Below are 27904 nucleotides of genomic sequence, written 5' to 3'. Positions count from 1 at the left end.
TGATTCAGTCCTTTTTTAGTTTCTTTGAATGTAACAGTTTTATTTAAATAAATAATACATTTCTCCATATTTCTTCTTTTTTTATCCAGCCTTTTTTCCTGTGTATCTAGTTTATGTGTTAATACCAGAGATACTTCAGTTTAAGAAAAACCATAATATATCTTATCTTATTTTTTAAATGGTTAAGATTTTTTGATTTGGGGTTTTTTTAACTTAATTTTGGATTTAATGAAAAGTTACAAATATAATACAGAGAGTTCCATACTGAACTTTCATCTAGAATCTTCTTTTATCTTATGTAACTGTAAATTCTATGCTCCAGGACATTTATTGCCACAAGAAATTAACGTTGGTGCAATGCTGCTAACTAAAATATAGAGCTTTTTTGGATTTCAACAGTTTTCTTGCTAACGCCCTTTTTCTGTTCCAGAATCCAGTCCAGGATCCTCCATTGCATTCAGTTACTATCTCTCCATAGTTTTCTCCAGTCTTTTGATGTTCCTTAGTCTTGTCTTGTCTTTGATGATCATAACACTCAAGTTATTTTGTAGACGTTCCCTTAATTGGGGTTTTTGTCTGACGTTTTCTCATGCTTAGATTGAGGTTATATGTTATTAGAAAGGGTACAGAAGAGGCGGTCAGCCTTCTCAGACCATAATATGGGAAGGTATTACTCATTATAATAACCCTGATCACTTGGTTGAAGTGTGGTCTGCCTGGATTCTCCACTGAAACTTACTGTTTCAGTAAGTTTGTAGTGACTAAATATTTAGGGGATACTTTGAGACTATATTCTGTTTCTGCTTCAATGTTTACTCTCATTCATTAGCAGATCTTGCCTCTTGCCTGTGGGAGTTGTTATCATGGTGTTTTAATTGTGATTTTCTGTTTTTCTCATTCTGTTCTACATTTATTAATTGGAATTCTTCTGTGAGGAAGAATGCTACCACTTTTCCATTAAGAAAAAAATACATAATATAAGTATGTATAAGCTCATGAATACATGTTTTATTCTGAGGGTTATAATCCAGTATTATAGCTATTTATTTTATTGCTCAAGTTGCCCTGACATTTTGTGCCTAAATTTTGAATAAATATGTTTGTTAAGATGACAACCTACAGAAACCTAAGATACTTGGAGACTGTTGTCTTTTGTTTAACCACTAGCAGAATGGAGAACAGCCCAATTAAGACTTTCCTCCAATCTTAAGTCATAATTTGTTGCTTATTTCATGTCTTCCCTCTGCTGGGATGAGCTTAGTGAATCTCCCAAATCTAACATTCTCAGAATTGAATAACACAGCGTATGAAGCACATTGCTTAGGAAGTGAGTTTAGATTTTTTAATACAGTTTAAAAATCCCTCATGTTGAAAGCATGTTATTGCTGTATTACAAATTATTTCACGTTGCTCATCTTATTTTTAGGAAAAGAAGAAATATGAAACCCTTCAGAGGGAAGAGTCTGATGAAGTCTCCCTTCCACAAACCTCCAGAGAACTGGAAATCCTTACTCCAGCTTGTGAATTCAAAGGAGATGCTCTGAAGGAGTTAACTGATTCCCAGCTCCAGAACGAAGCTAGTGGAGAAAATGAGAGTGAAATGTTTGATGTACCACTCACCTCCTTAACTGTAAGCAATGAAGAGTCTCTGACATGTAATACAGAGAGCCTAAAGGAGGGACAGGAGATCAGAGCCTGTGTTGGGGACAATGCAGTCGAGCTGAAGGTGGATCCTGAAGGCAGTGTTCGAACCACAGTAGAAACCCCTGAGAACTTTACTGAAATGGAGAAAGATACATTGGTACAGTGTAGAACTTCAGAAAGCATACAGCAATCTAACGTTTCTTATATTCAGCAGGAAGTGGAAAACTTGCAGGTCAGAGAAACTCAGAATAGGAAAGAAGACAAAGAAGCCTTGGGTCTTTCTTCCGAGGTGCTACAGAATGTAGGCTTGCAGAGTTCTTGTGAAGCCAAAGACATTTTTCAGCCACCTAGAGTGAAAAAACTGTATCCCCAGTTGCCAACTGAAATTGCTGCGGATGTACCAGCTTTGGTGGCAGTGAAATCCTTGCTTCGTAATGAGCGACTCTACCCGGAGCTCCCATCTCAACCAGAAGTAGTGCCATTTACTAAAGAACAGCTAAAGATCTTTGAGCCTGGTTCATGGCTGGAAAATGTCGAGTCATATTTAGAAGAATTTGACAGCATGGCTCATCAGGACAGGCATGAATTTTATGAGTTACTTTTGAACTACTCACGCTGTAGGAAACAGCTGCTGCTGGCTGAAGCTGAGCTCCTTGCTCTGACGTCTGATTGCCAAAATGCTAAAAGTCGACTGTGGCACTTCAAGGAGGAGCAGTTGTCTGTCCAGGTGTGTTGACTGGTGTTCTGTAAAGTTGGCAGGAACCCGGGGTATTTGCAGTGGCACTCCTTTTCCTGTGATGTGATCAAGGTCTGGAATCTGCTCCTTGTACTCACACTGACCTTGTACTCACTCTTGACAAATTTGGTGGTGAAGGGAAGCTGGAGGAGATAACAGGGAGAAACGTGTGATTTCCCCCATCCCTAACCTTCATTCCTTAGGAGACCTGTGTGTCTCTTTGTAGGTTGGAAGGAGCCTGTAGAGAGGGAGACTTGAAAATACTTGAGAAAGGGGTTTAAAACAAAGAACACAGCTGTAGGGTTGACATTGGAAAGGAGAGAGGTTTCTTTCTTTTGAACAGAATCACAAAGAATGATGAGGGAACGTTCAGAGATGTTTTGAGGTCTCTTGAAGTTGAGGGGATATGACCTTGACCTCACTTTATAAAGTAGAAGGTAAGATTGTCGATTATGAAGGTCTTAGAGACAAGCCTTTCTGTTTTCTTGCATCTTTCCCCTACCTACTTCCATCTTAGCATTTCTCTTCTCTGAACTTGTGATGCCTTTGTGATTGGCATCATACTCCTTGGCACCTGATTATGTATTAGTTTTATAGTTTTCTATGTGGTAGTATTGTTCCCTCACTGTGATTTTTAAGCTCTTTGAAGATGTCTGAAGCCTGTGTATCATATACCAATTGCCTGGTTACATCAAGAGCGAAGGTAACTGGCTTCATATCTTACATCTTACCCTTTTGTCCACTGGTAGGGTATCTGTGCAGATCAAGTGAAAGTTTCAGGCCATCATCGCTACCAGAGAGTGGAGATGAATGAAAATGCACTGGCTGAGCTGAAAAAACTGTTTGATGCCAAATCCGAGCACCTCCACCAGACCCTGGCTCTGCATTCTTACACTTCTGTGCTCTCACGGTTGCAAGTGGAGTCTTACATGTACTCATTACTCAATAGTTCGGCTGTTCTGAGATCTTTAGCAATTCATCAGGAAGGCCAAGGTGTGTAAGTAATGAAAGCCTCACTCTTTCTTGTGGTCTAAAATGAAAAATTGAGGGATACAGTCTGGTCGAATTGAGTGTGTGCTGATTGATGTTTATAAGGGACCGCCATTTGTGCTTGTGTCTTACTTGGCGTCTCCCAGCACAAGTTAGGACACCTACCTTAATCCCATTTCTTGAAAGCAGTGCCAGGTCTCCCTTCGCTGGGGACTGTCTCTCTCTGCTTCTGTAGGAAGCCATAAGTTTGCTTTTTATCATTAATGTCTCTTACTGTCCTAATGTATGTGCTTTTTACCAATTCAAGTCCAAATACAGTTTCTGATTCTAAAACCTAGAACCCTTTTTCATTCTCTATTGCACTTTAGTTTTGCTTGTCCATTTTGTTGGATTGTTTAATTTTCATCAGAACGTTTGTTTTGTATTTTTAATCTTATTTTGGATTTTAAGAGATTAGCCTTTACTATGTAATGTGTAAAGTGTTAATTATGCAATTTTTATTTCTTGGAGAGATATTTGACTCATTTAGATAAGAAATCCTTCCCTTTGTGGTTTTCGTAACTAATCAAAGAGCTGGGGATGGCAGAGATCTGCTGATGTTTAAATAAAAAATAAATTTTGATGAAGTTAATTTTTTCTTGCTCTGAACTACTTCACAAAGTTAAATACTTTTTTTTCTGTTTCTATAGTGGAAATTCATATTTTGATGTAGCTTTCCTCCTTGGATGTTCATGTGAATTAAATATTTTGAATAGTTCATTCTCGTTGTTGTTTTTTAAGAAGAGGCACTAAAAGTTCTCCCTGATACCATTTATAAGGTACTCGTTTAATCCTCTTTTTAACTCACAGCTTCTAAACAGGTGGAGAGCGTCCCCTCTGACCTGTGTCAGCTGAAGGAGTGCATTAGTGTCTTGTTCACGTTTACCAGGAGAGTTAATGAAGATACTCAGTTCCATGACGATGTCCTTCTCTGGCTGCAGAAATTGGTGAGGAAATAGGCATGCTAGTCTTTCTATTATTTTCCTGATAATTTAAGAATTATCTCTTATATCCTCATAGTTTTTTCTTCAACAGCTTATTCAGCTAATTCGTTTAATGTGTTAGTGACATTTTTTTTCCTCATGACACACAGAAATAAATTATCCTTGCCTAGTGCCTTATTAAGCACATAGTGCTTTTCTCTCTGATAAACTTGATGTTCAGTGATCTCTGGTCTTCAGTTTCGGAGGAAATGGAAGTGTGGGAAGTATGCTGAATTTAAGTGTATTCAGGATATAGGTTTGTTGTTCATATCACTTTTGTTTAATCATATGTTAATGCTATACTTAACATTTTTTTTTTTTAAGGGAAAAGAATCAGGTTTTGGGAAATTTAGGAAAGATACTAGGTGCCTTATGGGATGAGGGGTTGTTTCTTGATTATGTTTCTCAATGGGGCTCCCTTGGGTGTTTCTTTTAGGTTCATGCTAGAGTTCTTACATGTGGACTCAGGTTCTAAGCATAGTTGGATTTGAGAAACTTGCAGACTGGAACTAGATTAAACTACTTGACTTACAGCTATTCATATATGGCCAGGAACATTAGTGTTTTGTAATTTGCCAGATACTAAAAATTGGGTTTGCAGAGAAACTGCTTATGATATTTTTATCATAGTGCCCATAGATTCTTAGTCCTCTGTGTACCTCTGTGTAGAAACTCAACCAGTCGATGGTATATCTTATGTCTGGTTACTCTTTTGAAAGATCACATGTATTTAAATACCAGATAAATGATTGCACTAGGCCCCTAGAAATAGTTGTCTTAATAAACAGTAAAACTGTACGTGCTTTGTTGTTCAGGTATCAGTATTACAAAGAGTGGGCTGTCCTGGAGATCACCTCTTCCTTCTAAACCATATTCTTCGATGCCCAGCTGGTGTTAGTAAATGGGCTGTTCCTTTCATCCAGGTATGAAGAATGACTTTCTAATTTTGAGGAGAATGGGGGAGATTTTGTTAAACATTGTTCCTGAGGAAGTTGCTTTCAGAAATAAGCCTACTTAAAATATATTGATATTTAAAATAAAATTATTAGGATATATCCAGCCTGTGTAGGAGTTACTATGCTGCAACTTCTTGGGCCACTGAAAATTGCTGAAGTTAAGGTAAAGATGCGGAAGTTTAGTTGTAGTGTGGCATGGTAGTTTCAGTAGTGTTTAATCCTGGGAAATTTCTGTGCAGGAAAGCTTGCTAGGACTTTTTTCTATAATATTCAACATTGAATATTCAATAAATTCAACATTCCTAAATTGATCCATCCTACACTGTAGTTGGTGCAGATAAAAAAGAAACCACCAGCATCTCAGAGTTCTTTAATACTAGCAGAGATCTCACGTCTGCAGGATCACTTTAGGCATCGATTGCACGGTTTATGGTTTCGCCTCTCTGCTGCTTGCCTTAGGGTTGTGTTGTTACTCATCACAGCCCCTTCTGATGGGTGGGTAGGAGCCAAACGTGTGCCAGGTTCCTTCTCCATTTTATCTTTTCTCTAGTATTTCTGGTGGCAAGAAATTTGAATTGTTTTAGGTAGAAGGAAGTTTTTAAAAATCTCATCTTTGGATTAAAATAGCAGTATAATCCTCCATCTCATATTATTTCAGGTAATTGATGTAAATGACTGAGCTGCCTCTGTTCTCTGAGTGCATAGAGCCCAGTCAGTACTGCCAGGTAACCTGTGAGGTGTTCTCATTCTTGTGGATGAGGAGCCAGTTTCACCTCTGTTTTCTTAGCAGCTCCCTTGTCAGAATGCTGGTGAATTAAGACTATGGCTACTTGGGTTGTTGGTTTTCTGCAGTATGCCTTTTTCTTTTCTGATTTCAGATCAAAGTGTTGAATAACCCATCAGGAATCTTTCATTTTATGCAGTCCCTTGCCCTGCTGATGTCTCCTGTCAAGTAAGTGTGGAAGAGCTTCATAAAGTAGAAATTAAAATGTTCTGTCAAACAATTGGCTTCCTAAACTGCCCAGATCCACGCAATTGCTAAGGGAAGAGTCAGCATCCCATAATTTAACAATTCAGCTTTTCTTAGGGTTTAATACCCTTTGTCCCAAAGTGACCCTCTTAACTGCTTTTTTTTTTTTTTTAATTGATTAACTTTTTTGGGTGCCTCCTTTTAATGGATCTGCCATTCCGGCCATATATGTCATTGTGGTGCTGTGGGGAGAAAAAGTTTCTTTCCTTCAAAGGAGAGATTTAGTGGTAGAGGTAAAAAAGCACAGTCAAAGAGATTCAAGTGCCAAATTGTGTGGTGTTAGAGAAGACTCTTGAGGGTCCCTTGGACTGTAAGGAGCTCCAACCAATCCATTCTGAAGGAGATCAACCCTAGGATTTCTTTGGAGGGAATGATGCTGAAGCTGAAACTCCAGTACTTTGGCCACCTCATGTGAGGAGTTGACTCATTGGAAAAGACTCTGATGCTGGGAGGGATTGGGGGCAGTAGGAGAAAGGGACGACTGAGGATGAGATAGCTGGATGACATCACGGACTTGATGGACATGAGTCTGAGTGAACTCCGGGAGATGGTGATAGACAGGGAGGCCTGGCGTGCTGTGATTCATGGGGTTGCAAAGAGTCGGACACGACTGAGCGACTGAACTGAACTGAACTGAATGATTGATGCTTCCCAGGTGGCGCCAGTGGTAAGGAACTCACCTGCCGATGCAGGAGATGCAAGAGACACAAGTTTGATCCCTGGCTTGGGAAGATCCCCTGGAGAAGGAGATGGCAACCCACTCCGGTATTCTTGCCTGGAGGATCCTATAGATAGAGGAGGCTGGTGGGCTACAGTCCATGGGGTCACAAAGAGTTGGACGTGACTCAGCTGCACGCACACACAATTGATGCAGTAGAAATGAGTAGAGTAGAGTGGAGTAGTCAGAGGGTTCCAGGTGAATGAGCTGGATTTGAAGACTGGAACTGATTTCAGCGGGAAGAGGAGTTGGGAGGGCACTCACTGCAGGGGGAGAAGGGAGCGGTGGCCCAGTGTGCAGGGAACGTAGCTGTGCAGGGGGCACGTCGGAGGCCAGCTGGACTGCAGTGAAGGGGTGCATGGGAGATGATAATAAAGATGAACAGCTAGGGGGGAGTTGGATTATAGAAGACCTAGAAATTCAGAGAGTTTTGAGATGGTCTGGCTTTTGTAGCAATTGAGGGTTTTTGAACATGGGTAAAGGTTGTGTTTAAGGAAATTAGGGTGGACTGGAGGTAGAAGATGCCCTTCTGCTTCACTGAGTCATGGTTGCAGAGGTCTGGCGCTCCTGACTCTGGAGCCCAGTCCAGCATCTAGAGGGTACATCCTTACGTGGGGAGAAGGCAGGCTATGTCCCGGTGACCTGGAACTGTGTTACTACCACGGGCTCTTGATCCAGGAAAGCCTATCTTCCCCAAACCTGAATTGAGGTGATAGCAGTGGGAAGGTGAAGGTGGGAAACTGGAAGGTCATCTTCCCAGGAAAGAATTAAGAAGCTGATTAAACAAGGAGAATGTGGGGGAGGGGTGGCTCAGACCTGCCTCTGTAGACTGATTCTGACTGACTGAGAGGCTGTTGGCAGCCCTCAGAGACTGAGAAGAAAAGGCGGAGCTGCCAGGGAAGGAGGAAGATCTGAGGTCGTTGGGGTTTATGGGAGGACACATCTGAGTGACAGGTACCAGTGGACGCGTGGAGCTCTACGGCTGGAGCCCTTCAGGTTGCAAGCTGGAAGTCACGGAGGAGAGCTCCTGGTGGAAGCACGGAATGGATGAATTTTTCAGGGTCAGGCCAGAGAGGAGGGAACAAGAGAGCTGAGAACCGCATGGTGGTTTCAGAGAAGGAACTTGTGTGGTTACTCCGACTTGTTAGGTCCAGCCAGCACCATGTGAAAGCCTGGCCAGCAGGAATTCCCCTAGATGCCTCTCTCTCACCACCTGGATGCAAGGACTATTCCTACACATGTGTTTAGATGTGGTTTCCCCCAGCCGGCTTCTGCATTACCTGCAGATTATCCTTTGCTCAGTTAAGCATGTTTTCTGAACACTTTGTGGGCCAGTTAGAACTCAGGTACCACGCAGTCCTGGGTGTGCAGAGGCCCCACCAGAGGCGGGCACTATGCTGGCATAGCCGCTTCTCTTTACTGACCCAGGAGGGCAATAGTCTCTACATCACCGATAGTGAAGCTTTGGTCTCCTTGAGTTTTAGCCAGTTATTATTTCTTGTTTTCTGATTCAAACCACTTGGAGATTGTGTTGATGTCCACTCTTCTTCAAGGTGAGTAGACAATCCAGAATGCACGCGGTGGGCTGTGTTTATGTTTATGTGATTGGAGCGGTTTCCTTTGTCCTTTAGAAACCGAGCCGAGTTCCTGTGCCACATGAAGCCCAGTGAATGGAATCCATCCTCCTCGGGGCCTGCGTCCGGGACGTGGACTCTAGTAGACGAGGGGGGAGAAGAGGTAACTCGTCATATCTGCAGCATTTTGATGAATCATTTCTGAGCTCTCTCATGTGCCAAGTATCATTTTAAGCACCTCTCTTGTATTAGCCCAATTTAATTCCCCCAACAGCCCCACGAGGCAAGTACTATTTTCATCCCATATTAGAGATGAGGAAACAGGTGCAGGATGGTGGTGAGGGAATTTGTCCCAAATCACAGGTCTCGAGCCTTTGTGCTGAGGCGGTGTCTGCTGCCTCCCTTCTCCAGACCATTGCTGCATAGCTGGGAGAGTTTGGACCTGGAAGTGTTCACATACTACATACACTTTCTATTAGGCTTTTCTTTTATGTAGCATCCATTTTCTGGGCTTGGGATCTCACCTACAGATACTCTGAGCCTTTCTAATAAAGAGCTGGATCTTACCAAAGTGGGCTTCCCTTATGGCTCAGCTGGTAAAGAATGCGCCTGCAATGCGGCAGACCTAGGCTCACTCCCTGGGTTGGGAAGATCCCCTGGAGAAGGGAAAGGCTACCCACTCCAGTATTCTGGCCTGGAGAATTCCATGGACTGTGTAGTCATGGGGTCCCAAAGAGTCGGACACGACTGAGCGACTTTCACTTTCACTTCTTACCAAGGTTCTGCCTTAACACTTACAAACTTTCTTACCTAGATCTTCTCATTTGAAAGAAGATAATTTCTTATTTTTAGTGAGAATTTAATGATCAAAATCCAGTTTCTCAGGTAATACTTATTGAGTTTTCTTTCTAGTATTATACATGGCTAGTGTATTGGTAAACATTTTTTTTTTTCCCCTTCCAGCTAGTTATCTGCCTGCCTTAGTGTGTCTTTATGGTCCAAATCCAGATTTGACGTGCTTGTCCAGGATTGGCCAGGAACTAAATTTACTAAAACACCTTCTCTTTAAAAGGAGTTGAGAATTTTCAGTGGACACTCCTTTGAATGACACGTGGCAGCTGTGGGATCATGTCTGTGTATTTACCCAGCTGTTCATTCAGAAGCAGGAGCCCCTTCACACTCAATGGGCTCTTCCTGGGACTTGTGGGAGGTGGGAGATGGTGGTAAATGATGTGGACGTGCAGAGACTGAACAGTCCTTCTAGAAAGAGCTTCTCGGGTGCAAAGTGGTCTTCTGAAGATGGATCAGGGTTCCTTCTCCCTGCCCTAACTGCCCCCCCCCCAACCCCCTGCCGCCGCCCAAGACTGACCTCTCCTGAGAGAGGAGTCTTTTTTTCTTGTTGGTTTCCTCCTTTTAATCCCAAAGATGGATAGTGGTTAAAGACTCTGGAATGGTGTCTTAGCTGTCACTGGATGTTGAGTGGATTCAGGAACCTAGGGTGGGAACACGCAGTGCTGGCAGTGCTCAGAAAAGGCCGAGAGTGGAAGGCATCTTGCATCGCCCACATCAGTGATTTCTTAACAATGGCTGTATATCAGGACCATCTGGGCAACCTTGCCCCAGTCTACACCCAGCTATCCAGATGTTTAAAGCCTCCATGGTGATTCCGATGTACAGCCAGAGCAGAGAACTACTGCTCTGGGTGGAATTTCTGAGGCTCTTATTTGCTAACTGTTTAGGATGTGTAAGAGGGTAGAAATGAGTGGCTTCAGGAAATTATGAATAAATTGCATTAGTCCCTTGTTGAAATTGAGGTGATAATTCTGCAGGATCCCTGGGTCTTTTTATAGTTTCCTTTTTTTTTAATTTAAAAAAATTAAAAATTATTTACTTATTTTTGGCTGCGCTGGGTCTTTGTTGCTGCACACAGGCTTTCTCAGTTACAGCACATGGGGGCTGCCCTTCACTGCAGCGGCTTCTCTTGTTGCGGAGCACAGGCTCTGGGGCACTTGGGCTTCAGCAGTTGTAGCGCATAGGCTCAGTAGTGGCGGCAAGCAGGCTTTAGAGCTTGGGCTCGCTACTGTGGAGCAGAGGCTTAGTCACCCTGTGGCACATGGAATCCTCCTGGACCAGAGATTGGACCCGTGTCCCCTGCATTGGCAGGCAGATTCTTAACCACTGGACCATCAGGGAAGCTCCAGTATTCCCTTTTGAATGTAGTATATCTTAGGTCACAAATCAATTTGGTTGCTAAGGAGACTTCAGTGCTGTGTATCAAAAAAGGGCTTCCCTGGTGGCTCAGTATAGAATCCACCTACAATGCAGGAGACATGGGTTCAATCCCTGGGTTGGGAAGATCCCCTGGAAAAGGAAATGGCAACCCACTCCAGTACTCTTGCCTGGGAAATCCCATAGACAGAGGAGACGGGCGGGCTACAGTCCTAGGGGTCTCTAAAAGAGTCATACGTGACTTAGCAGTTAAACAACAACAGTTGAATAAAACCCCCAACTATTTCCTGTATGTGAGCTCTGTGTATGACTGCTTTACTTTTATCCTGTTTTCAGTGGTACTTATTGATGACAGATCCTCAGATATCCATAGCAAATGCTAATTGCTTCTTGATAAGTCAGTTGACTATTGCAGTAAACTTTAATTTTGGGGAAAGAAGAGGCTTATAGGTAAAATAACTTGGACTCGAGTGCATGGCTCTTTAATTGATACTGTCAAAGCACTGAGATTTACAGTAAGATCCCTATTCTAGAGGAATTCATCTTCTTTGGGATAGAAATCTAATGAGAGCAGTGTCAGCCACTGAGGAATGGATATGACTTGGTCCACATAAAACTGTACTTGCAGTGTTAGGGGGTTTACAGGCCATTCAGTAGAACTGATAGCGTAAATCTCTGTCCTGGAGAAGTCCGTGAGGACTCATGAGAATGCAGCTGGTGTACCGCTGAGACCTGTGATACTGCAGCTCCTTAACTCTGTGCCGTGGTGTCATCGCGTCAAATCAGCTGATGAGACTGCCTCTTTTCCTTAGGATGAAGACCCCGAGACCAGTTGGATTCTCCTTAATGAAGATGACTTGGTTATTCTGCTGTCGCAGTTCCCATTTCATGAACTGTTTCAACATCTTCTTGGGTTTAAAGCAAAAGGTAGACTAATTTCTTTTGTCATGCGGAAAATGTGGTAGTGGCAAGCTCAAACACAGGAACTTAGCATCAGGTCTTACATCTTGGGTGGGCTCCTGATTTTGGGTTCCCCTATGCCTGGCTGTACTATGCAGAGATGATTGTGTCTCTGTGGTGAGGCTTCTTTCTCCTCTCTTGTGATTGTAGTTTCCTCTGTGGGGCTTAAATACAAAAGGTCAACTAGCTCGCACATCTCCCAGCCTTAGTAAATGGTTTTGGTTTTGTACTTCATCTCAAGTTTCCCATTTCTCATTGGTATAGGAGCCAGAGCATAGGGTTCTCCCTCTTGACTTTGTTTCTTCCTTAATAGGTTGACGTCCGTATCTTCCAGTGTTTTTCCGTTGTAATTACAATTTTTTTCCTTTTCTTTGATGAACTTGCAGGTGATTATTTACCTGAAACAACAAGACCTCAAGAGATGATGAAAATTTTTGCCTTTGCTAACTCCTTAGTGGAACTTCTGGCCGTGGGGCTGGAGACCTTCAATAGAGCACGCTATAGGCAGTTTGTCAAGCGAATTGGTTATATGATCAGGTAATACTGCTCTTGGTATATCTATTAGCCCTAGTTAGTCACAGACAATGTATAATTGTGATGGTGGGCATTTTATTGGTACAGTTCATGTCTTATTTCTCATAAAAGTAAGAATTTTTTTCTTCACCATCTACTAGATGGAAATTTTAAATAAATACTTCCAGTCAGAATATTTGGTTAATTATCTCAAATTTAACTGGTTTGCTAGACAATTGTTCTTGCAGTCAGGACCTTCAAAGCAGTTGGGTTGACCTCGGCCAGAGAGAAGGAGTCGAAGAAAATACAGGATCTTTTCCCTCCTTTCCTCTCTTCTCTTCTGCTTCCTAACTTTTGCCTAGAAATTGTTATATAGCTGTGGAAAATTTGGCAGTAGCTCTTTTGCAGTATTATTTCCCTGTTTTCTCTCTTATTTATTCTTATTCTGATTTCTATAAATTACCACAAAATTGCAAAGACTTCATCAGTGGCTCCTGTATTTGAATTGGGAAAGCATTATCATTCATTTGTGTGAAAGAAAGGTTTTTTTAAAATTATCAAATAAGAGTAAATTCTGAGAAATGTACTGCTTTTCATTGAATTAACTTACATCCAAGAGGATTCTGTATCATCAATCTTTTGATTTTTATGATGGATATAAAACATAGTTATTTCATCCAACCTCCCTTACCTTGAAAGAAAACTTACAAAAAACTACAAAACTTCCCCTCCTTCCATACTTTTGTTTGTAAAGCATAGTTGATTTTAATTATTTCAGGTATATATCCATCATATTCACAAAGCCAGGTAATGATATAGGATGCCTGGAGTTCTTGAACTCTGCACAGTCAGGCTTTTCCTCCCAACACTACCCAAACAGCTCTGAAGAATGAAAGTTGCTAATGAACTTTGTGCTATTGACTAATCCAGTAGCCACCTTTGAGTCTTCATCTTGCTTTGTCTCTCACACAGTTCATACAGCAGCCTTCATCATGGATGGTCAGTTTTCCTTAAAGCATTTTCTTTGCTTGACTTCCAGGATACCACGTTCTGCTGTTCCTTTCACTGGCTGTTCACTGTTGGCCTCCTCGGTTGTTTCATTCTCACTCCTAGACTTCTTAACCCTGGACCCCTTTATCCAAACTTACTTCTTGGGATTGCATCCATTCCCATGTCTTTGGGTATCCTCTAAACATGGTTAAAGTTCTGTGTTCTTTTTCCATTTTGTACCTTTCTTCTAAGCTTGTATTGAATATATCCAGCTGCCAACTCAGCAGCACTTGGATGACTGATGACCATTCTAGTTGAATATTCCCCAAATGGGCTCACTGTCCCCACCTCTCAAACTGCTGCCCTCTCGGTCTTCTCAGTGTCAGTAAGTGCCCGTGTTTCTGGCCAAAGCGCTAGTGTCATCGGTGACTTCTCTTTTTATACAGCACATCCCGTCTAGTGGTCGATTCTGTCATCTTTTCTTTCAATACCCCGTCTTTCAGCAAACCTAAGATTCATTTTGTGTACCACTCAGAAAGGAAAAAATGCCACCAGATTATGATGGTAGCAGTCTTGATGCACATTCTTGATTGCAGAGATTAAAATGTGAAGGGCGTGCATCCTTTCAATTAGCGAAACGTGCTGCTTCCAGAGCCCAGCCTCTGCTCGCCATGCTCACTGCTGCCACCGCAGTTCATTTTGAGTCATGTCTCGCCGATTATCACAGTAGCCACCTGACTTGTCATCCTGCTTTTGCCCTCCCTCCCCCGCACCCCCAGCTTATTCTTACAACAGCTACCAGTGTTTCTTGTAAATCATCAGTCAGCTCATATCACTCCTCTGCTCAGACTCAGCTGCTCCCGGTCTCATTCAGAATAAAAGCCAGTATGCACAGTGGCCTACAGGACTCTGGATGGCTGGTTTCTGGTCTCTTTGATTTTTTTGCCAGCCATTCTCTCTATTTACTTTACTTTAGCACATTGGCTGCCTTGCTGTTCCTCCAGCACAGTGAACACACCTCAGAGCCTTCACACTGGTTGCTTCTTCAGCCTGGGTGCTCTTGCCTTAGATAGCCCAACACAACATCCAGTCTTTACTCATGGGTCCCTCTTCAGTGAGGCTCCTCCTCACCAACATGCCCGAAAACCTTTATTTTTCGCTCCTACTGATTTTTCTCAGTGTCATTTATAACCGTGTGACAGACTGTGCATTTTATTTTGTTTGTCTGTGTGCCCTCCACTCAATGTCAGCTCAATGAGGGGAAGGTTTTTTCCCTCCATTGCATCCCCTTTAGCACCTAGAAGATAGTATGCAACAAAGACATGTTGACTAAAGTAATGTTTCAATGTAAAGATGCCAGTGTTGAGTGCGTTCACACAAAATGCCGCATTGTCTTTCCTCATGCTCAGGATGACCCTTGGTTATGTGAGTGACCACTGGGCCCAGTATGTGAGCCACAACCAAGGCTCGGGATTGGCCCTGCAGCCCTACTCCATAGAGAAACTACAGGTTGAATTTGATGAGCTCTTTTTGAGAGCTGTTCTACATGTCCTGAAAGCCAAAAGGTAAGATGCATGATGATAACTGTCGAGAAATAGCTCCTTGGCTAGTGAGGAAGACTGGAGTGAAAGTCATTGACTGAAGTAGGGCTCTTATAATAACATCAGTGTACTTGATCTGTTTTTTGTCTTGGGTTGATGTTTGGGATTTGGTTTCCTGTCTGTAGTATTGCGTGAAATGATCTTGACTTTCAGGTTTCCTTCAGTCTTAAAAATAACCTGATTCTGCTACCTCAGTTTTGCCACTCTGAACTTCTGGGGAAACTTTGAGCAGGGGATGAATTGTATTTCATACCCAACTCTAGTGTCCCCAGTGAGGCAGAGTAGGCACTCAGTACGTTGTTCAAGTTGTCCGACTGTGTGGGATTTAAAGTCTAGGACTGTCTTGGATCAGGGGTCCTCCTCCACCACCTTGACTGCGTTCTCATCTCTCCATTGTTGCTACTGCTTACAGCCTAGGATACATTTTTTGGCAGAGGTGGGGACATGACCACTCATCTGCACCGTCTTGCCTGAGTTTTTGCCGAAGTGTGGGAGTGGGTTCTGCTTCAGCACACTGCCCCCCTCCTCCACCCCCCAGCTCCGCTCATGAACTGCTAGATCCCTTTCTGAGCTGTTGTTCTGAGCTGGTGACACTCTTGCCATGGCCTCATAGTCTCTGCCCCTTATTTATGTGTGTTGTGTGGTGGGTTTGAGTCCTGGTCTGCTAAGACTGTTACCTTGGGCAAATCACTTAATATTTGTGGTCTCACTTTGTGCATTTATTAAGTGGAGATGATGATGATGATACAACTTGTTCCATTGACCTCATGGATATGTTATTAGGATGAAATGCAATAATATGTAGAAAGTAATATTTTTAAACCATAGAAGACTTTTCAGATGTAAGTGGTGGCTGTTTTTGTGTGGTTTCAAGTGAAGAACAGGATAACCACTCACTTAGAGAAAGAGTAGTGTTCTTTGACTAAGTCTTAAAACTACTGTTAGGCAGTTAGAAGGAGTGGGTCTAAGATAAAAAGAACTTGGGCTTAGAAATTTAGTTAGATTGTTCTTGTCCATACTTGGTGGTCTCCTGAGGTGTGCCAGGTCCCTGCTAGGGGTTTAGTGCAATAGCACCTGCTCCTTGAAGCTGGCCTCCTGGTGCTTGGGAAAAGTCTTCCATGTCTGATTTCCCGTCACCTGATCTTGGGTTTGTTTAGCTGAGAGGCAAAGCTTTTCTAGAAGAAAAACTGTAGTTACTTATGAGGTCTTAAGCACTGAGCTTGTGAACCCCCTTGTAATATTGCTTATGTAATTCACACAGGTAATTGCTTTAAATTTGAAAATGCTGAGAGCTGTTGTTCTTGAGTATAATTTATCTCAGAACACATCATATGAGAATCAGGTATTTAAAGCTGTGAAATTTAAATTTATTTGACACTCCTGTGGAAATTTCTGACCGTAGCGTCCCTCAACCTAAAAAAAACAGACAAACCCAAACTGAAAGATAGACTACAGAAACCTAAACCACACTTACTTCATGTCTGCTCTATAGGAATTTTGTAGCTGGAAATATTTATTGTCTATGACATTACTTTTCAGGCCTCATTGTTGGGTGACCCTTTATATAAGAACATCCAGTCCAATGTGAGGTGTTGGGATAATTATTTAATAAGACAGAAGCCTGATCTACTTGAACTCAGAGAAGTCTAGCTGTTGCTTTTCAAAGTTGAGGTCAGTTGTGGTTTGGACCGCTAGTGGCCTGGTGGGCCACAGACGTGAGTTAAACATGCACTATTTAATTTCTGTTTTTCTTAATAAACGTTATTTATAATTGATTAAATTATAGTTTTGCCCCAAAGCAGCAGTTTCGAGTGCCTCCCCATTTTTCTTTTTTAGATTTTTTGAGATAAAATTCATGTAACAAAACATTTATAAGCATTTATTGAGTGTTGTTTTTGAAATACTAGTTTAAGTAGACTTGGTTTCTGCTGTCAAATTGCTGTATGCTGGTATGTGTACCTAAATGGCACATTTATATTTCTCACTGTGTAATTTAAGGACCAGCTGAGTCTTGAATCATCTGGGGGTGACTGTAAAATAAAGGTTCAAATTCTTGGGCCCCAGCTGTGACCTGCAGACACAGAATCTCTTAGGTGGACCTTGGGAATTTGCCTTTTCCACAAAGTCTCAGGTGATTTTTCTGCCCACAGTGGTGTGAGAAACACTGATAGAGGGTATGATCATGCCACAGTCAGGTATGGTTAGAATTTCATAGTGGTGCTGAGAGGGCATTAGGGAAGGCCTCACAAATGGAGGGATGGCGCTTTGTAGTTGGGGAGTTCTCTTTGGGCTTGTCCAGGAATTTGTTGATGTTTAGTTGCTAAGTTGTGTCTGACTCTCTTGTGACCCCATGGACCATAGTTCGCCAGGCCCCTCTGTCCATGGGATTTTCCAGATAAGAATACTGGAGTGGGTTGTCGTTTCCTTCTCCAGGGGGATCTTCCCGATCCAGGGATCGAACCTGGGTCTCCTGTACGTCTTCTGCATTGCAGGTAGATTCTTTACTGCTGAGCCACCAGGAAAGCCCCTTGTCCAAAAATGGTCTGATGATAATACAGAGAGGGCTCTGGTTGGGAAGATGGATCTGAGCTATTTTTGGAAGGCTTTGAATTTGGAACTGAGGAGTTTGAACTTCATTCTGTTTTGAGTAAGGAGCTGGGGAGAGCTTTTGGCCTCTCCCCCCGCCTCTGCCAACTGCACAGGTCTTGGTGTGCACACATGTACCTTGGTGGATGCTCAGACATATACGTCCAATCTTAGCAGTCTTTCTGTTAACCAGGTCTTTGAAGGATCTTTGGTTTAAAACCCAGCTCTGCCTCTAATTAGCCTTTGGTTCTAGTAGCCTGATGTGTAAACTGGGGCTATATCGGTAATAGTGCTTGCCTTGGTTTTCGTGAGGAGGAGTGTGCTGATAAATAGATGATGTGGTGATGAGAACTGTGCTGGGCAGAGTAGGTGCTTTGTATTTGCTGTTAAACATGCTCAAGGTGTTTATGACTGAAGCGTGCTAGAAAAATTGCTGTAGTGTGCTTTAAAGATTTAAGATTTTTTTTGCCTCCTTTCTCAATATGGTGAAGTTGACTGATACATGAAATTATTCCTGCTTGTCTTAATACGCAGACTTGGCATTTGGCTGTTTATGTCAGAAATGCCCTTCGGGACACTGTCTGTCCAGATGCTCTGGAAGCTCTTCTACCTCATGCATCAGGTGGAAAGCGGGAATCTGGACAAGCTCAGTACTGCCCTCCTGCCTGCCGAGTGCAAGAAACACCTCCAAGGTACAGCCGTGCCAGCATCCGCCTCTCTGTCTCACGTGCCTCTTCTCTTCATGGCTTTATTCTTTCTGTTTTTAGGAGTAGGAGATGTTTAACTCTGTGTGCTCATGTGTAATCATTTTGAAATTTAATTTTGTTTTGTTATTTTGACTTATTAGAATGATGATTCTAATTTTCATTATTCTTCAGATGCTCTGAAGAGTAAATTCTATAATGAACCCAGTTTGGGGATAGGAAATGAAAATTGAGTTGTTAGTACCCTATGGATATTTTGATAATACTGGAAATTTGATGAACTATGTTTGATTTCTCAAATGTGTAAACATATGAAAGGAATTATTGGCTTGTTGCTTTCTTACTGTGAAGAGTTCCACAGGGTGTATATTTTTTAAAGAGTATTTTCTTCCCTCTACTGAGTTTTGCCTTTGAAGCCTTTAGTTGTCTGTCAAATGTGGCAATACTGTTTATCAAGACTGCCCTCTAGTGACAAAATGTAATATTGCTTACAGAGCATTCTCTGAGGAATAGGCAAAAATATAGGTATTGTTAATCCTATTCATCAGTATTTCACTCATGATTATAGCTAATTTCTTGCCCCAAATTTTCATTTATAAGCAAATGTCTTTTGTGTGAAATGCCATGTTGGGACTGAATAGTTTGCTAGTCTTATCAGTTTTGTTAATAGAGTTGTCCTTCATTTGGCTGATACTTACCTGGTAGCTTCAGGTGTATTGTTGAGGATGTCTTGCTCAGTGACAGTAGCAGGGCTTTGCAGTTGATAAAGCTCTTGACCAGTCACATAGCATCTGATCTTAAATAACCTTTAGAGACAGATTAGGAAACTGAGACTTCTTAAATGTTGCCTAAGCCAACATATTTAGAGTTGGAATTTCAGCTGGCCCAGCCTTCTTCCTAATGCCTGTAGAAATCCATTCTGGAACAAAGATGTTTTCTATCTTTAAATATTTCTTAATATCTTTTAGTTTTATATCTTATTTATCTCTGAAAGAGTAACTAAAGTGACATGTTTATTCTCTCTCCACTTTAATATTCTTGGACTTGCAGACCCTGAACATTTTGTGAACTTTGAGAAGTGTCTTTCTTCCATGAATAGCTCGGAAGAGATTTGCCTTCTAACTACTTTTGCTCAGATGGCTCAGGCCAGAAGAACCAATGTGGATGAAGATTTCATAAAAATTATTGTTCTGGAGATATATGAGGTTAGAATATTAAGTTTTAGAAATGAGCTAAAAACATTTGCTTTTGGTTTGCCCATCCATTGATTCCTTTGAGGTCGCTTTAAAAAAATGCGACAGCCTCGTTTTGTCTGCACTTGTGGAAGAAGATGGTCTGTAAGTAGTACTGAAAACATGAGTCATACCCGTCCCATTTCTCCATGCTATCTCTTTTCATTTGATGTGTGAGTTTTGGTAAAGAATAGACAGTCTGGCACAGCCTGACATTTGTAGTTTTTATACTCTCTGTCCATCTGCCCCGCCTTCCTCATTTCCACTCCTCTGAGCCTGCCAGGAACATGGAAACCTGGCTTTCCCCCACTACTTAGATGAGATGGTGGAAATAATACTGAACCCAGAGTTAGATCATCTGGCTTTGTTTTAATTCTGCTTCTCGTTGCCCATCTCACATCAGAGAAGATACCGTATCACTCTGGGCTTCAGTTTCTTTATCTGTGAAATGACAGGATGAGATGAGATCCTTGCTTTCTTTACTTTTTCACCCAGCCACCGTTAAGGGTGGAAGAGAATGAACTTTAGACCCCTTGTGTTGAGGGACATAACTCAAGTGGTTACCAAAATATTCTTTGGAGTTTTGTATGTGTGTGTGTGTGTATATAATGTACATTTTCACCGTAGGCTGTCGTTTATCTGTTTCCTTCATAAAACATTTCTTCCAATATAAGTAAAAATTATGTCTGAAGATTTATTATCATCCCCCTCAATACTACAGTTTGAGAATGACAGACTGGGTAATCTAAAGTTCTTTTCCAGAATCAAATATCCTAATAAGCTGTTCCCATTATTGTACTTTGTAAGTAGCCCTGCATGCGATTAAGGCCTAGATAGATCTGAAATTCCACACTATCTTTATAATCTGCAAAAACTGAGGGGAGAATGTATATTTTCATATATATTAAATGGCATTCTCAAGATAACATTACTAAAGTATTATTTATGCTCTTGAATGATGGTTCAAATGTTCTGACCAGTTCTCACAGTAAAAACTGCATTCTGATCCTGTGTGTGTTGTGTATGTGTGTACACATGTATAAAATTGAATCGGTAGTTATGCATTCTCACATTTTCCTATTCTTATTTTATTCTACTTTCTTACTTTTCTGTTCTGTCCCATTGTGTTAAAAAACAGCAACAGCAACACCCAAACTGCTGGCCATTGGCATGAATGGGTTGTGTCTTGTAGTTTTGAACCCATTGTTTAAGAAGAGTTGGTAAATATTGATTATTATTATTAGTTTTTGGCTGTGCTGCATGGCATGTGGGATCTTAGTTCCCAGGGATCAACCTGCACCCCCTGCAATACAAGCAGAGAGTCGTAACCACTGGCCTGCCAGGGAAGTGTAAGCCTTGATGCATTAGGAGCTCTTCTGATAGAGGATCTCTCTCTCTCTCTCTCTTTTTTTTTTTGAGAGAGAATAGATATCTCCAGGAAATGCATTCTGATTTTCATAATTTTATTGGTTTCCTCAAATTTAGGAAAGTTTTACTATGAAGGGACTATTTAGTTGCTCTGAAGACACTGGTGTTTCTTTCTGAATCCAGCGCTAGAAGTCACTGTTAGCATTGTAGGTTGTCTTTCTTCTCCAGTCCCTCCTGCCACCTTCCAGACTCAGGATAGACACTCTGCTCTCTGAACTTTTGGCATCCTTTTGATCACGGTGTGAACCAAGCCTCAATCTGAGATTTTTTCTGATACTTTACTTGAAAACATTCTAAATAAAGTATGAAAAGTTTTTGTTTTTTTTTAATTGATGCTTGGTTTTAAAAATGCCATCTCTCCACGTTCCTGCTAGGTGTCTTACGTCACCCTGTCCACCCGAGAAACTTTTTCAAAGGTTGGTCGAGAGCTTTTAGGGGCCATCACAGCTGTTCATCCTGAGATAATTTCTGTCCTTCTGGATAGAGTTCAAGACACCATTGACCAGGTTGGAATGGTAAGAGCACTGACTTTGTTGGTTTCCCCTTTTGTTGTTGTTGTTTATTTTGAACCCTGGAGTAGTATTGGAGCAGTGGGAAAAATAGTTACTGGGATACAAAAATAGTTGTTGGGATGGCTGAGTTGTGGGTACAAGAGAGTAAAGAGAGCATTTACTGAGTCACAGGCTCTGTGCCTGCTTGGGCATAGCTGCTGCTTATAAAAAACCGGATTGTTTCTCTTAATCTCTGCAAAGTGACTTCCCACCTCCTACAAAGAGGTTTTTCTTTACTATTTTCTTTCTGACTTAGTTTTGGCTGCACTGGGTCTCCATTGCTGCGCGCGGGCTTTCTCAAGCTGTGGTGAGCAGGGGCTGCTCTCTAGCTGTGGTCCGTGGGCTCCTCGCTGTGACGGCACCCTTTGTTGCAGCGTACAGGCTGTAGCTGTGCCCGCTTCCGCAGCTGCAGCACGTGAGCCCAGTGCATGTGGCTTACAGGCTCTGGAGTGCTGGCTCGTGGTGGTGGCACACGGGCTTGGTTGCCGTGTGGCATGTGAAATCTTCCTGGACCAGGGCTCAAACCCATGTCCCCTGCATTGGCAGATGGATTCTTAACCACTGGACCCCTAGGGAAATCCACAGGCTTTTAATTAGAGCCTAACAGTAATCCATAGTTTTTATTTCATACTTTTGCTTTACCTTCATAATTCTTATTTTTTTTTCTTGGTGGAAACAACTCTTAAGAAAGAAGACCTGCTTTAAATCAATCAAAAACAAAATTAAAAGTAAAAGTTTAAGTTGAGCAAGATGTATATCATCTAGTTCTGTCATTTGTCACAATCCCTTTTGTAATCTTTATGTAGTTTTTGAAAAGTTTTATTGCAATATAATTCACATATAGTATAATTCATCTATTTAAAGTGTACAAGTCAGTGGTTCTTAGAATATTCACAGATAGGTATACATATCACCAGTCAATTTTAGAACATTTTCATCACCTCAGAACAAAACCACATACCAGTTAGCTGTCAGACTTCCATCCCCTTTAGCCCTGAGTGACCACAACCTATTTTCTGTTTTTGTTGTTTAGTCACTAAGTCATGTCTGACCTTTTGTGACCCCTATGACTACAGCCCACTAGGCTCCTCTGTCCCCGGGATTTCCCAGGTGAGAATACTAGAGTAGGTTGCCATTTCCTTCTCTAGGGATCTTCCTGAGCCAGGGATCAAACCCATATCTCCTGCATGGCAGGTGGATTCTTTACCACTGAGCTGAGAAATCTGTCTCTATAGATTTACCTATTCTGGACATTTTATATAAACGGAATTACGGAATATCTGATCATTTGTGACTGGCTTCTCTCACTTAGCATAATGTTTTCCAGGCCCATCCATGTTGTAGCATATGTCAGTAGTCCATCCCTTTTAATGACTAAGTAGTATTCTATTGTTTGAGTGTATCATTTTCAAAAATATATACTTACTGAAGATTTTCTTCATCAAGTATAATAAGGCTGTAATGAGTGAATTTCTCTAATGGCAGGTAGTCATGTGTGGTAACTTTAGGAGGAATGTTTAAAGTTATACTGTTTTTCTCTGGGCTTATATTTGCACAGGGCCTTTACCTTAGAGTCGGTGCATCATTCCTGCAGGATAGATGATGGATAACTATTGTACTTCATCACACTCATGAGTGAGCAAATTTAATGACAGATTGTTTATAAGACTTTTTTCCCCTAACTGAAGAATAAAGGCTATATCATTCTTTACTTGGAAAAGTATATGTTACTTTTTTTTTACATTAAGAGAGATTTAATTATGGTAAATTATACACAGCTTCCCTGGTGGCTCAGCGGTGAAGAATCCACCTACAATGCAGGAGATGTGGGTTTGATCCCTGGGACAGGAAGATCCCCTGGAGAAGGAAATGGCAACCCCCTCCAGTATTCTTGCTTTGGAAGTTGGACAGAGGAAGCTGGGGGGCTATAGTCCATGGGGTCACACAGAGTCAGACACTACTTGGTGACTAAACCACCACTACCACCAAATTATACACAACATAGAACATGGTATTAACCATTTTTAAGTTTAGTGGTATTAAATACATTGATATTGTTTTGCTACCTACCATCACCACCATCCATGCACAGAACTCTTTCATCTTGTGAAACAGGTTCTGTACCCATTAAACACTATCTCCTCGTCCCTTCTCAGCTCCTGGCAGCCAGCATTCTACTTTCTGTTTCTTAGAGTTTGCAAAGAGCAAGTTTTTGGTTGCTCCTTTTTGAGTGGTCATCTAATGGAATGTCTTCCAAGAAAATCTACAGTGGGTCATGTGAGTGTTTCAGTTTGATTGAGTTCATAACCTTTATCTGACACTTTTTTTTTTTCCCCCCTGGGTTTGGCCACACCTAACATTTTTAATCAGAATGCAATGGCACCCCGCTCCAGTACTCTTGCCTGGAAAATCCCATGGACGGAGGAGCCTGGTAGGCTGCAGTCCATGGGGTTGCTAGGAGTTGGACACGACTGAGCAACTTCACTTTCACTTTTCACTTTGATGCACTGGAGAAGGAAATGGCAACCCACTCCAGTGTTCTTGCCTGGAGAATCCCAAGGACGGCAGAGCCTGGTGGGCTGCTATCTATGGGGTCGCGCAGAGTCGGACACGACTGAAGCGACTTAGCAGCAGTAGCAGCAGCAACGTTTTTAACTGGGTCCATAATACTTTCAGTAATAATTGTGCTCAGAAATATGCTTAGCTGTAAGTGTGCAAATTAGAACCATAATGTTCTTTAGAGCACATCTTATAAAAGATGCCCCCCACTCTCTTTATACGTGTGGTTCCTTTATGTTCATTAAACTCACCGAAAATTTTGGAGGAACTTGTTTAAGCCCCCTTGCCTTCAGATAAACATGATGGCTTTGAATATTTTTGCTGTGACCTTGGACTAGGCTGAAATCAGCTTCGAGCTTCAGAGTCTGGGAACGAACTGTGGACCTAAACTTTCACTGGCACAATTGGGGTGTGTCTGAACGTAACTTTGTTCTAGAGGCCCAGCAGGAGAGGAAAAGTCATTTGTGCTATAGATGTGTGGAAATCACCCTGGGTTACGAATAGTTGTTGATAAGGGCCAAGCCCCAGGGGACATCTCAAAGTACAGAATTCAGATAACTTGGTGACAGCCTGAAAATTGATAAATATTTTCCTATTGGTCTTTTTTAATAATTTGAAACATTCTGCTTTTGTTAGTGAAATCATCTTCCTAATATCCTCTTCAGGTAAAATTAGTGATCTTTTGACTTTCAGTGAAAGCATAAATATATTTTAAAATGCATTCTTTAAATTCTGTTTTGTTGGGAATTCTTACTGGGATTCTTCCTGTTTAATCATTTCTTTTTTTTGCTTTATTGAATGAACTAGATCTTTCATTCATTCCAGTATGAAATAGAGGTAGTAAAAGTGGCCTTACCGTGTTCCTTATCATAACAGAAAAGGTTCCAAAGTTCCCCATGAAGTTTCATGCTAGCTGCAGGCTTTTCATGTATACTCTGTGGTAGACTGAGAAATTTATATTTGTAGTTTGCTGAAATTTCTTTTTTCATGGATGGGTATTTAGTTGTTTTTTCTTCATTCACTAAGATGCTCCTGTGATTTTTATCCTTTTTTCTGTTAAAATGATGAATTACATTGATTTTCAAATATTGAACCATCATTGTTTCCTAAAATAAAACCCACTCGATTCTAGTATATTACTCTTTTTACGTGTTACTAGGTTCAATTTGCTATTGTTTACTGTGGATTCATGGCAAATATTGATCTATAATTTTATTTTGTTAGATTTTTGTTTTAGGGTCATGTTGGCCTTGTAACACGAGTTGGAAAGCATTTCCTCCTCTTCTATTATTTGAAAGAATTTTCGTAAGATTGCTAGGATTCTTCCTGGAATGTTTGATAGCATTTACCAGCAAAGTTATCTGGGTCTTGGGTTTTCATTGTGGGATATGTTTTGATAACAAATTAAAAATTTTAAGCAAATAGTTTTTTTTTCCTAAGTCAGTTTTGGTAATTTATATTTTTAAAGGGATTCTCCTGTTTCTAACCAGTTGAATTTACTGGCCATAGAGTTTTTGTAACAGTCCCTTTTCAATGGCACCCCACTCCAGTACTCTTGACTGGAAAATCCCATGGATGGAGGGGCCTGGTGGGCTGCAGTCCACGGGGTCGCTAACAGTTGGACACAACTGAGCGACTTGACTTTAACTTTTTACTTTCATGCATTGGAGAAGGAAGTAGCAACCCACTTCAGTGTTCTTGCCTGGAGAATCCCAGGGACGGGGGAGCCTGGTGGGCTGCCGTCTATGGGGTTGCACAGAGTCGGACACGACTGAAGCGACTTAGTAGTAGTAGTAGTAGTAGTAGTAGTAGTAGTAGTAGTAGTAATGTCCATGAGGTCTTTCTTGGTTAATTCACTTTCATTCTTGATGGGTGGATATATGTTACACTATTATTTTGTGTGACTGGACAGATCTTGTTGCTATACTCATTGTTCTAGTACCATTATTTTGTTCTTTTTGTCAGATGCTCACAGGCTAAAGAAGAAATTTTGTATGTGTTAGATTGCTTAGGTTACTGTTTTATTCAGTTGTTCAAGACCTTTATTACAAATCCTTATGAAAATTTAGCTAAGTACACACACACACACACTGCACATGCAAAGGAAAGAAAAAGTCTTTCAAATTCATTCCTTCTAGTCTTTCAAATTTTGTTTTGCCTCCAATGTGGAGCAGTGCAGGAACCTGAAAAATGCTAGGATCTGTGTTCTGAGCTGAGTTGTTCAATAGAGTAACCACTAAGCCTACGTGACTATAGAGCCCTTGAAATATGTCTCATCCAAATTATGATGTGCTGTGAGTGTAAGATACTCCCGGAGTTTCTAAGACTTAATATGAACGGAAGAATAACATATCTCAGTAATCTTTTGTAACGATGTGGGAATACTGTTTTGGACATATTGGATTAAATGAAATATGTTGTTAGAATTAATTTTGCTTGCTTCTTTTGACTTTTAAAAATGGCTGTTAGAAAAAGTAAAATACATTTATGGCTTGCTTTAGATTTCCTTTGGACAGCACTGTATAGACATTATAGTAGTATAGACATTATAAAATTAACTGCTCTTCTGATCATTCTTACTTAAAGCAGACTGTATTAAGTGAACCCAATTGTATCTTACTTTGCTCATGGATTTGTTATTGACAAGTGGTGCTGTGGATATTTGTACAGAATTTTTCAAGTATATAAAAAGTAGAGAAGAGTATAATAAATTTCTGTGCCATCCAGTTTTAATAAATATCAGCTCTTGGTTGATCTTGTCTTATCTTTACCCCTATTCATTTCTTGTATCTACTTTCTGGAATGCTTTAAAGCTAATAGAAATAATTTTTTAAATGCCACAGGAGAAATAATTATTTGAAGTGCTAAGTTTTTTTGTAAAATGAATGCCTTTCTGCTGATTTATCATGACTTTAAATTTGAATCTTACTGTAGTGATTTTTTAAAAATGGAAGTATACCATTTTACAGGGACTTCTCTGGTGTCTCAACTGGTAAAGAATCCACCTGCAATGTGGGAGACCTGGGTCTGATCCTTGGGTTGGGAAGATCCGCTGGAGAAGGGAACGGCTGGCCACCGACTCCAGTATTCTGGTCTGGCAAAGAGTTGAACATGACTGAGTGACTTTCACCTTCTGTTTTCACCAGTTACATAGGAAAAGCAGCTTGACCTTTACAGAGGATTGCTAAATGTGCTTTTGGTGTATCATTAGTATTTATATTCATTTGATCTGGTTGTTCATTTCATTGTCTACAAAACAAAACCCCACTTCCTTTTGGAGAAAACTTTTTGTAAGCACCTTAATAATGTAGTATTGTAGTAATATAGGATTGTCTTTAAATTTTGATTTTAATTATTATAATTTTTCTTTTAAATAAGGTTTCTTTATACTTGTTTAAAGAACTACCTTTGTATCTTTGGCGACCTTCTGCCTCTGAGATAGCTGTGATTCGGGATTGGTTATTGAATTATAACCTGACATCGGTGAAGAATAAATTGGCCTGTGTTATTCTAGAAGGCCTGAATTGGGGATTTGGTGAACAGGTATGTGCTAAAAACCTTCCCTAAAGACTGTCCACACACATCAATTTTAAAGAAAGATTTTCTCAGACATTAACGTTTTTAAACGTCATTTGCAAGACCTGCAGATTTTCTTCGCTGTTTCAGAATTTAGGATCTCTTCTAATTGAGTTCTGTTTTGCAGAGTGAGCATCCTATAAGTGAAGATAAATTGTTCCACACTGAAAATACTTCCTTTATTCCTTGGATCATTTGTTTCTGTTGTTGTATTTCTGGCTGTTTACTGCAGTTCCTCCTAATTGCCTCTCCTGCCTCTGGTCTTCCTTCCTCTTAATTTTGTGTTGTGTGTCACTGCCCAACTT

At 41.0% G+C, this 27904-nt stretch overlaps 1 protein-coding gene across 2 annotated transcripts in view; it reads left to right on the top strand.

Annotated features, from left to right (window-relative positions):
• EPG5 (ectopic P-granules autophagy protein 5 homolog) overlaps positions 1-27904 on the top strand; it is a 131673-nt gene that overhangs the window by 9714 nt on the left and 94055 nt on the right. For both annotated transcript variants that reach the window (XM_018039566.1, XM_005697166.3), the window contains exons 2-14: positions 1427-2371; positions 3130-3373; positions 4220-4356; positions 5208-5315; positions 6227-6300; positions 8728-8833; positions 11712-11826; positions 12246-12396; positions 14772-14927; positions 18084-18241; positions 19304-19458; positions 21288-21428; positions 27402-27566. In XM_018039566.1, the coding sequence (XP_017895055.1) occupies positions 1427-2371; positions 3130-3373; positions 4220-4356; positions 5208-5315; positions 6227-6300; positions 8728-8833; positions 11712-11826; positions 12246-12396; positions 14772-14927; positions 18084-18241; positions 19304-19458; positions 21288-21428; positions 27402-27566 (2655 nt within the window). The remainder of the gene's footprint in view (positions 1-1426; positions 2372-3129; positions 3374-4219; positions 4357-5207; positions 5316-6226; positions 6301-8727; positions 8834-11711; positions 11827-12245; positions 12397-14771; positions 14928-18083; positions 18242-19303; positions 19459-21287; positions 21429-27401; positions 27567-27904) is intronic.

This window comes from Capra hircus, chromosome 24 (assembly GCF_001704415.2).
Source record: "Capra hircus breed San Clemente chromosome 24, ASM170441v1, whole genome shotgun sequence".
Lineage (NCBI taxonomy): Eukaryota > Metazoa > Chordata > Mammalia > Artiodactyla > Bovidae > Capra > Capra hircus.
This window is presented reverse-complemented; position numbering and strand designations above follow the sequence as displayed.